Here is a 10,816-nt window from a genome sequence, read left to right on the forward strand (position 1 = left end):
TTAAAGCAAATAAATTTCTTTTTTTTTCCGGAAAGAGGGTTTTTCAAAAAAAAGGTTTCAAATTTTTTGTTTTGAGATTGACCAACCTGCTCTATCTGTTTCTGGGAAACAGCAAGCTTTGATTTCAACCATGCAGCTTTATCTACTGCACTCATATACTCGGGTGTCAGTAGCAAATCCTCTATACATGGAACATCCAGTCTTGGGGCATCTGGCTCTTTGGAGACAATCCAATGCATTGCTAAAATTGAAATATTAGTTATGAGTTAATTTCACATGTAAAGGATTTACATGTTGTATTGTCAAGTTTCAAGATAAAAGAGTTTGTATTTTGAGGAGTCACCAAATAAGCAGTAATGAATGAGTTATAAAAGAAAATTTGCAATGAATAATTTACTGTGGATACATGCTGTGCAGAGTACAAATACCTTGACTATTATAACTATATACATAACTATGTATTTGTTGGAATATACATGAATGTTTTGTGTTACCCATACCACATGTGTGCCCTTGAAATTAAATAAAACTTTGGTATTTTATATCTTACACTTTAACAAACCAATACACCACATAAACTACATGAGTAATCTGGATCAATAATTATTTTAACAACATCAATGATATACTGAAAGATGTAAAAACATGTTTTATGTCCAACAATAATAATAAATCAAAGTACTGGAAGTACTGTAAACGAACATTATTGTTTAATGCAAAATCAGTAATCTTCTAAGTTTAAAGTCGATAAATTTACTGATATTGGTTTAGGAATTAATTGCAAATTATTTGAAATGTTTGCAGCTGTTCTGATATGATTGAACACATGCATATTTCTGTAAGGTCCTGATTGAAATTGGAAGTTTATTGATCTATCTTGGATGGATGAAAATAAAATATGTCTTCTTTCTTTCGGGAAGCCATCATCAGTTATAATACAGCCAGGACTCTGTGACCTTATTGATGCCAACTTGTAATATGCACTAAATTTAGGCTAGTTCCATCGTTAGTTTAGCATATTTCAACTTAATATGATGAAACACACATAAAGAACTACTGAAAACCAAAACCAGAGCTGCTAATCAAGGCCCGGATTAGGAATGTATCCTATTGAAACTGTACTCAAGCATGTATGGTACTTCAAAACAAAAAACTTGACTCCTTTTGTTCAGGAATCATTTGATGTTAATAAATCTTTATATGAGAAGATATACTTCTGGTATAATTACAGCATTGTACACAATTTGATAAAGAATAACAACCATATAAAGACTATCTTCATCAAATAATTCAGCAAACAGGAAAAGAAAACTTCAAGCTTCATTTTCAACTTCAAACTGATAAAGGTTACAGTCCATTCGATGGGATGACACATTCCCTATTTATTGTCCCTTTCCAATGTTGACCATCCAATCATAGTGAACCACACACAGTTCAGCAATGTAATTGCACAAATCACATCTTTTATGTGGAGAGAACAGTTTTCGGGGTGTTATAAGATTCCATAACTGTATGCAAATTTGTGAATCATTCCATATCTATATCTATATCTATATATATACCGTTCGTGTATGTATTTACACATATCAAAATTGGAATGACACAGGAGATTTGCAAGTTTAAGTTCACCATCAGTCATGGGAGGTTTACGTAAAATGTTATATTTACCGGGGTAATTAGTAATTTTGATTATATATTTATCAAGCTCTATTCTGTACTTTCTACCAGTGCTTATATTAGAGAATGGACACAATTATATGTTCTCCAATGTCAAAATTAATCATATGTAAAATATTAGGGGTTTATTTGACCGAGACGTATTTAAAATGTTTGTAATCATTCGCCATTCGAGGCCTGATTGCCGTCATATTTGAATTACCAAAATAGACCTGAAAGCAATATTTTAAAAAAGAGAATGATCTGTGACTTGAATATTTCATAAAAATAATTTAATACATCGTTTATTCACTTCATTCAGATCTTCAGACACCACATAATTTGTGAAGTCATATATAGAAATATATGAACCATTTTGTTATTGATTAATAGTTCACACAAGTAAGCACTAGATGTAAGCAGTAAGTATATGTACCGCTATCTACTGGCATGACTTTGAGTACAGTAGACTACACTCGCTTTGTGGATATTGACAGGATAACATATATTTACATACTAATTCAATTTTAGAATTGTAACTGAAATCTTGTAACAGCATGGCACAAATAGTCATCTGAACATTTGTTGTATATTGAAAAAATATTTAAGGTAAATATCAACTCATTTGCTTGACTTAAATTTTCAGTTTATCAATTCATCGATTACTCTGTGTTTGAAGTATGGTGTATTGAGAATTTCAAGTCTTGATTATGACTTGATGAAAATTCTAAATTAACAAATTATTAAAATGAATTTGTTTGAAAAATAACACAAGTTCCACAGCAATATTATATAGAGTATCAATCACAATATATCAGAAGTTATCAAACTACAGATAACAATTAACGACTGAATATCAAATTAAGCATCTTCGCTAGCCAAGGCTTCTGATTACGTTACACTCCACGAACCCTTGGCGGATATAGTCGTGTTCAAACCGTCGCGCCCTGGAATCCCAGGGCATCCAATCAAATCGCGTTTTACATTCTGGCTTGGTTTCGCAGTAAACAAAAAATGCGGCACCCAGTACAGAGCTACATTGCCGACTATGTCATGGCATTTTACCTAAATACAAAAATCACAATCTTTGGGGGAACATTCGCAGTGTTTGATCAATTCATATAAGTCATTGATCACATATCTCATCGAAATGACACCAAACCTCGATGTGTGTTTGTAAACATCACCGATGAAGTAAATCGGTAACGCTTGTTTTGATTGGTCAAAAATTTCATGCGTGAAGGGTGGTAATTTCGAATCGCCGCTAGAGGGCCAGAACTGACGCCTATATCTGCCAAGGGTTCGTGTAGTGTAACGTAATCAGAAGCCTTGGCTAGCGAAGATGCAAATTAAGTGAATATCACAAGTATTTTTGCATTTGTTTTAGATAATCCGGATTTCCGTCTTTAAAAAAAAAAATTAATTTTTTTTAAAAAAAAAAATTTAAAAAAAAAAAAAACCCCCAAAAATCAAAACCCCCAAAAAAATTAAAAAAAAAGGGGGGTTTTTTGGGCCCCCCCCCCAAAAAGGGGAAATTTTGGGGGCCCTTTAAAAAAAAAAAAAAAACCCCAAAAAATTTGGCTTTTTCCTTTAAAAAAAAAAATTTGGGGGCCCCCAAAAAATTTTTTTTTTTTGGGGAAATTTAAAAAAAATACCCCCGGGGGGTTTTTAAATTTTTTTTAAAAAAAAATTTTTTTTCAAAAACCCCCCTTTTTTTTGGGGCCCCAAAAATTTTTTTTTAAAAATTTAAAAAACCGGGTTTGGGGGGGGGTTTTTTGGGGGGGGGGGTTTTTTTTTTTTTTTTTTTGGGGGGTTTTTTTAAAAAAAAAAAAAAAAAAGCCCGGGGGAAAAAAAATTTGGGAAAACCTTTTTAAAAGTTTTAATTTTTAAAACCCCCCCCCCCAAAAAAAAAACCCAAATTTTTAAAAAATTTTTTAAAAATTTTTTTTTAAAAAAAAAAAAAAATTTCCTTAAAAAAAAGGGGGGAAAAAAAAAATTTTTTTTTCCGGCAAGGGGTTTTTAAAAATTTTTTTTTTTTCTTTTAAAAAAAAAAATTTTTTTTTAAAAAAAAAACCCCGGAAAAAAAATTTTTTAATTTTTTTTGAATTTTTTTTTGGGGGTTTTTCTTTTCCCCCTTTTTTCCCCCCCGGGGGTTTTTTTTTCCCCCCCCCCCCCCCCCCCCAAATTTTTTTTCCCCCAAAAACCCCCCCCCAAAAAACCCCAAAAATTTTTTAAACCCCCCCCCCTTTTCCCCCCCAAAAACCCCCCCCGGGGCCCCCCAAAAAATTTTTTTTTTTTTAAAAATTGGGTTCCCCCTTTAAAAAATTTTTTTTTTCCCCCAAAAAAAAACACAAAATTTTTTTCCCCCCCCCAAAAATTTTTTTTTTTTGGGCCCCCCAAAGGCCCCCCAAAAAAAAAAAAATTTTTTTTTTTTCCCCCCTTTTTCCCAAAAAAAAACCCCTTTTTTGGTTTTTTCCCTTTTTAAAATTTTTTTTAAAAAAACCCCTTTTTTTGGGGGAAAAATTTAAAAAAATTTTAAAATTTTTTTTTTTAAAAAAAAATGGGCAAAAACCCCTTTTTCCCCCCTTTTTTGGTTAAAAAAAAAATTTTTTTTTAAAAAAAACCCCCCCCCGGGAAAAAAAAAATTAAAAAAATTTTTTTTTTTTTTTTTTTTTCCCCCCTTTTTTTAAAAAAAAAAAAAAGAAAACCCAAAAAAAAAAGGGGGGGGGGGGTAAAAATTTTAAAAAAAGGGTTTTTTTTTTAAAAACCCCCCCCCCCCCCCCCCCCCCTTTTCCCTTTTTTTGGGGGGGGAAAAAAAATTTTTTTTTAAAAAATTTTTTTTTTTTTAAAAAACCCCGGGGCCCCCCTTTTAAAAAAAAATTTTTTTTTTTTTAAAACCCCCTTTAAAAAATTTTAAAACCCCCCCCCTTTTTTGGGGGTCCCACCCAATTTCCCCTTTTTTAAAAAAAAAATTTTTTGGTTTTTTTTAAAAAAAACCAAAAAAACCAAAATTAAAAAAAAAAAAATTTTTTGGGGAAAAGGGGCATTTTTAAAAAAAAAAACCCCTTTTTTAATTTTAAAAAAAAATTTTTTTCCCCCTTTTTTTAAAACCAAAAAGGGAAAACCCAAAAAAAAAAAAATTTTTTTTTGGGGGTTTTTTTTAAAACAAAAGGGCCCCAAAAAATTTTGGGGGGGGGTTTTTTAAAAAAAAAACCCCCCCCCGGGGGGGGGTTTTTTGGGGGCCCCCCCCTTTTTTTTTTTAAAAAAAATTTTTTTAAAAAATTTTTTTAAAAAAAAAAATTAAAAAACCCTTTTAAAAAAAAAAAAAAAATTTTTTTTTTAAAAAGGGTTTGGACCCCCTTTCCTATGCGTCCCACCCAAATCCCCTTTTGTAAGCCCTTCTCCGCAAACACGTACAGTAACTACAGTATAGTATGATACAATGTATCGTCTCGTATGCCCGTCATTGATATATTTCTTTCTCTAAATTATAGAAATAACACACCTAGTTTGATAATGATGTAACATCTAGAATATATATATTACACATTTAAGTAAATCGCGGACAAATTTGCAGACCTATGCTATAATGTCAGCCGTTTTGGATAGAACACAGAAGAGCAAAACTTTCTAAACATCCGGAGACGAATGCGCCTGCGCAATAGTTGTTTACATAAATATATTGACCTGGACCGGAGTTATTCGCAAATTCAGGTTCATTTAGTCTTCTCATTTCGCTAGCGTTATGCATTTCTCAAATCGTATGCATCTTGAAAACACCTACTGAATACATTTCAACCTTTTCGGTAAAACTACTATATAAAACGAAGATGTTTTGCAAGTAAATTATTTGAAGCGTAAGGCAATGGGGGCAGCCATATTTCATTGGAACAGACAGTAGATGGCGTATTGGTGAATGTGGCTACCATATATGGTTATATTTCTCAGTCCAGTTCTTGATCACAATAACCGAACATTAATGTTCGTTTAAAAATAGAGACAAGCAGTGCCAAAAAATGGCACTTTATTCTATGAATTTATCAACTTTTTTTCTCAAAATGCTGCACATTAGGAAAACAAATTTAATGAAAACTGACAGTGTTAGATTTTGATGAATGTCCTGGAATACAGTACATTACCAAATATAATATAAAAATACATTAATATTAATAAATACAATGTCTTTAATAATAAAACACTTCAAACAACAAACTTAACAGTAAATGAATGAACAACTCAACAATTCAACCACTGTCATTAACCTGAAAATTGACCAAGTTCTCCTAACTTTCTGGACAGGAATGTTATATCCTCCTCCTCCACAGGTCTTGATATAGCCCTAACAGAAGACATGTCATTTACAATGTGAAAGTGTATAATGTTATTAATTTAGAAATACTGTATGTGTGTGTATATCAGAGCTTATTCATCATCTGGTTTAGTTCCAACACAAATGTTTACCTGTAATTAGCTAGTTTGGGCGGAGCTGGAAATAATTCTTCCATAGTCTGTCTTTGCTTGGGTGGAAGACTTTTCGGATGCTGTATCCACGTTGCCCGTATGTCGGTTTTGCTTACATTTTTGTACCTACAAATTGTACAGTAGCTAGTGAGTAGGCATATATTAAATATAAAAGGAAACTGAAATAACACCAATTAATGTAAATCCATTAGTTAATTAATTGTATACAACTAGACAATACAACATAATCTTGAGATTGTCATGATTTGTATCCTTTGAATATTTTATGAAATCCTTCAGTTTAATTTGACAGAAACTGGACATTCAGATTGCATATTCAAGTATGAAAATTATTTTGGTTGTCTTATAAATTCATGTATGGATGTCATGTACATGTACTAATGATTTATTAATTAATATTAATTATGTTGATGAAAAGATACTGTACCCATATAACAGGAGTGAAGCTTTGTGATGGCACTTGTCTTTGCCATTTACACAATCACACATGCTATAAGCTGTTGTATAGTTGTCACCAAGTGTGATCTGAAATATGCAATAAACGATATAGTACTGTGACTGTTGTGCTGTTGTGATGACATGGATGCCTTGCTTTGATACAAACGTTTTAAAACTAGAATGGCATCGTTTAACCGTCCTATGTCCTACAAAATGTAGGTGGGCGTGGTGACTATAACTGTCAAATCCACTTGTACTACAGTAGGCCTAACTCGCTCGTACAGTATATAGTCCTACATGGTAGAATACTAAATGCGAGAAAGATGACACTTAATTTTAATCAAACTATATACATTAAGTCGTGTATATTCGACCCTCTCTCCAGATCTACTCACGTTAACATGATAGCTTCTGTCTCTCATGCTGGCTTGAACTCGGCCCTGTACATGTCGCATCTCCGGGTCATAGATAAATTTCAGTATATGGTCCGATTTAACAGCTAACTCTGACCTCAGGCTTAGTTTCCTAGTTCCAGATACAAAATTTGTCCAATATAAAATGGAAAAAGCCATACTAGTACTGGTTGTAGAGAATCAAGAATCGAAGCACTTGTCGTTTGCACTGACGGCCTTGACGGAGCCTCCTCGACGGGTTTGTTTATAGTCACATTGAATCTCGGATAATCTCGCGATTGACCTACGTGACCTTTCCAGCCCTATAGGTGAGGTGAGGTGAGGTCACGACGCTGCGAGAAAAGCGATTGTCGCGAATCCCAGTATATATATAGGTGTCTGGTGTCGTTGTGATTGCCATTTTCTGAGAATCGTCGGAGGAATTTCCGAGGACGATAGAGACTCGACACATTAGCAAGTAAGTAGAATTCTTTGTGATTGTTGCTTTATTTATTCACAGGCGTCTGAAGTTCTGACAGTAAACCGAGATATAATACCATATAAAAAAATAGTAGATACTCTTATTTTTAGCCCACCATCATCAGATGGTGGGCTATTCAAATCGCCCTGCGTCCGTGGTCCGTGGTCCGTCCGTCCCTCCGTCCGTCCCTCCGTCCCTCCGTCCGTCCGTCCGTCCGTCCCTCCGTCCGTAAACAATTCTTGTTATCGCTATTTCTCAGAAAGTACTGAAGGGATCTTTCTCAAATTTCATATGTAGGTTCCCCTTGGTGCCTAGTTATGCATATTGCGTTTTGAGACCAATCGGATAACAACATGGCCGACAGGCAGCCATCTTGGATTTTGACAATTGAAGTTTGTTATCGCTATTTCTGAGAAAGTACTGAAGGGATCTTTCTCAAATTTCATATGTAGGTTCCCCTTGGTGCCTAGTTATGCATATTGCGATTTGAGACCAATCTGAAAACAACATGGCCGACAGGCAGCCATCTTGGATTTTGACAATTGAAGTTTGTTATCGCTATTTCTGAGAAAGTACTGAAGGGATCTTTCTCAAATTTCATATGTAGGTTCCCCTTGGTGCCTAGTTATGCATATTGCGATTTGAGACCAATCTGAAAACAACATGGCCGACAGGCAGCCATCTTGGATTTTGACAATTGAAGTTTGTTATCACTATTTCTGAGAAAGTACTGAATGGATCTTTCTGAAATTTCATATGTAGGTTTCCCTTGGTGCCTAGTTATGCATATTGCGTTTTGAGACCAATCGGATAACAACATGGCCGACAGGCAGCCATCTTGGATTTTGACAATTGAAGTTTGTTATCGCTATTTCTGAGAAAGTACTGAAGGGATCTTTCTCAAATTTCATATGTAGGTTCCCATTGGTGCCTAGTTATGCATATTGCGATTTGAGACCAATCGGAAAACAACATGGCCAACAGGCAGCCATCTTGGATTTTGACAATTGAAGTTTGTTATCGCTATTTCTGAGAAAGTACTGAAGGGATCTTTCTCAAATTTCATATGAAGGTTCCCCTTGGTGCATAGTTATGCATATTGCGTTTTGAGACCAATCGGATAACAACATGGCCGACAGGCAGCCATCTTGGATTTTGACAATTGAAGTTTGTTATCGCTATTTCTGAGAAAGTACTGAAGGTATCTTTCTCAAATTTCATATGTAGGTTCCCCTTGGTGCCTAGTTATGCATATTGCGATTTGAGACCAATCTGAAAACAACATGGCCGACAGGCAGCCATCTTGGATTTTGACAATTGAAGTTTGTTATCGCTATTTCTGAGAAAGTACTGAAGGGATCTTTCTCAAATTTCATATGTAGGTTCCCCTTGGTGCCTAGTTATGCATATTGCGATTTGAGACCAATCTGAAAACAACATGGCCGACAGGCAGCCATCTTGGATTTTGACAATTGAAGTTTGTTATCACTATTTCTGAGAAAGTACTGAATGGATCTTTCTGAAATTTCATATGTAGGTTTCCCTTGGTGCCTTGTTATGCATATTGCGTTTTGAGACCAATCGGATAACAACATGGCCGACAGGCAGCCATCTTGGATTTTGACAATTGAAGTTTGTTATCGCTATTTCTGAGAAAGTACTGAAGGGATCTTTCTCAAATTTCATATGTAGGTTCCCATTGGTGCCTAGTTATGCATATTGCGATTTGAGACCAATCGGAAAACAACATGGCCAACAGGCAGCCATCTTGGATTTTGACAATTGAAGTTTGTTATCGCTATTTCTGAGAAAGTACTGAAGGGATCTTTCTCAAATTTCATATGAAGGTTCCCCTTGGTGCATAGTTATGCATATTGCGTTTTGAGACCAATCGGATAACAACATGGCCGACAGGCAGCCATCTTGGATTTTGACAATTGAAGTTTGTTATCGCTATTTCTGAGAAAGTACTGAAGGGATCTTTCTCAAATTTCATATGTAGGTTTCCCTTGGTGCCTTGTTATGCATATTGCGATTTGAGACCAATCGGAAAACAACATGGCCGACAGGCAGCCATCTTGGATTTTGACAATTGAAGTTTGTTATCACTATTTCTGAGAAAGTACTGAATGGATCTTTCTGAAATTTCATATGTAGGTTCCCCTTGGTGCCTAGTTATGCATATTGCGATTTGAGACCAATCGGAAAACAACATGGCCGACAGGCAGCCATCTTGGATTTTGACAATTGAAGTTTGTTATCACTATTTCTGAGAAAGTACTGAATGGATCTTTCTCAAATTTCATATGTAGGTTCCCCTTGGTGCCTAGTTATGCATATTGCGATTTGAGACCAATCGGAAAACAACATGGCCGACAGGCAGCCATCTTGGATTTTGACAATTGAAGTTTGTTATCACTATTTCTGAGAAAGTACTGAATGGATCTTTCTCAAATTTCATATGTAGGTTTCCCTTGGTGCCTAGTTATGCATATTGCGATTTGAGACCAATCGGAAAACAACATGGCCGACAGGCAGCCATCTTGGATTTTGACAATTGAAGTTTGTTATCACTATTTCTGAGAAAGTACTGAATGGATCTTTCTCAAATTCCATATGTAGGTTTCTCTTGGTGCCTAGTTATGCATATTGTGTTTTGAGACCAATCTGAAAACAACATGGCCGACAGGCAGCCATCTTGGATTTTGACAATTGAAGTTTGTTATCACTATTTCTGAGAAAGTACTGAATGGATCTTTCTGAAATTTCATATGTAGGTTTCCCTTGGTGCCCAGTTATGCATATTGCGTTTTGAGACCAATCTTAAAACAACATGGCCGACAGGCAGCCATCTTGGATTTTGACAATTGAAGTTTGTTATCGCTATTTCTGAGAAAGTACTGAAGGGATCTTTCTCAAATTTCATAGTGAGGTTCCCCTTGGTGCCTCATTATGCTTATTGCATTTTGAGATCAATTGGAAAACAATATGGCCGACAGACCGCCATCTTTGATTTTGGCAATTGAAGTTTGTTATCTCTATTTCTCAAAGTACTGAATGGATCTTTCTCAAATTTCATAAGTAGGTTCCCCTTGGTCCCTTGTATTGCATTTTTGGACCAGTCTGTCCTGAAAACAACCTGGCAAACAAACAGCCATTATCGTTAAATCTCAAATTTCTTATATAGCTAGGATTCCCTTGTTTGAAAAGTACTGGAGGGATGGTATCAATTTGCACAGATTAGTAAAATGAAGGGAAAAGTAGAGAAAAGATCAATCTGACATGGTACCTATGAAGATCATTCAATGGTGGGCGCCAAGATCCCTCTGGGATCTCTTGTTTATATGGTATTATATCTCGGTTTACT

The 10,816-nt window shown here is 35.0% G+C and overlaps 1 protein-coding gene across 1 annotated transcript; it reads right to left on the bottom strand.

The window, feature by feature from the left end:
- Positions 1 to 89: 89 nt before the first annotated feature.
- Positions 90 to 7,428, bottom strand: LOC117319499. Its single transcript, XM_033874293.1, has 4 exons — positions 6,972 to 7,428; positions 6,566 to 6,663; positions 6,118 to 6,243; positions 90 to 241 (listed from the first exon to the last, which is right to left on the bottom strand). The coding sequence occupies exons 1-4, from the start codon at positions 7,146 to 7,148 to the stop codon at positions 139 to 141; spliced, it is 504 nt and encodes a 167-aa protein (XP_033730184.1). The 5' UTR covers positions 7,149 to 7,428; the 3' UTR covers positions 90 to 138.
- Positions 7,429 to 10,816: the final 3,388 nt, after the last annotated feature.

This window comes from Pecten maximus, unplaced genomic scaffold (genome assembly GCF_902652985.1).
Source record: "Pecten maximus unplaced genomic scaffold, xPecMax1.1, whole genome shotgun sequence".
NCBI lineage: Eukaryota > Metazoa > Mollusca > Bivalvia > Pectinida > Pectinidae > Pecten > Pecten maximus.

Bases quoted from the DNA above. Each gene is read 5' to 3' on its own strand.
- LOC117319499 (XM_033874293.1), bottom strand. From the start codon at position 7,148: ATGGCTTTTTCCATTTTATATTGGACAAATTTTGTATCTGGAACTAGG. The intron at 6,244-6,565 runs GTACAGTATCTT...TACAATTTGTAG, and splicing joins GCTTCACTCCTGTTATATGG to GTACAAAAATGTAAGCAAAA. The intron at 242-6,117 runs GTAAACATTTGT...TTTCAATTTTAG, and splicing joins CCCAAACTAGCTAATTACAG to CAATGCATTGGATTGTCTCC.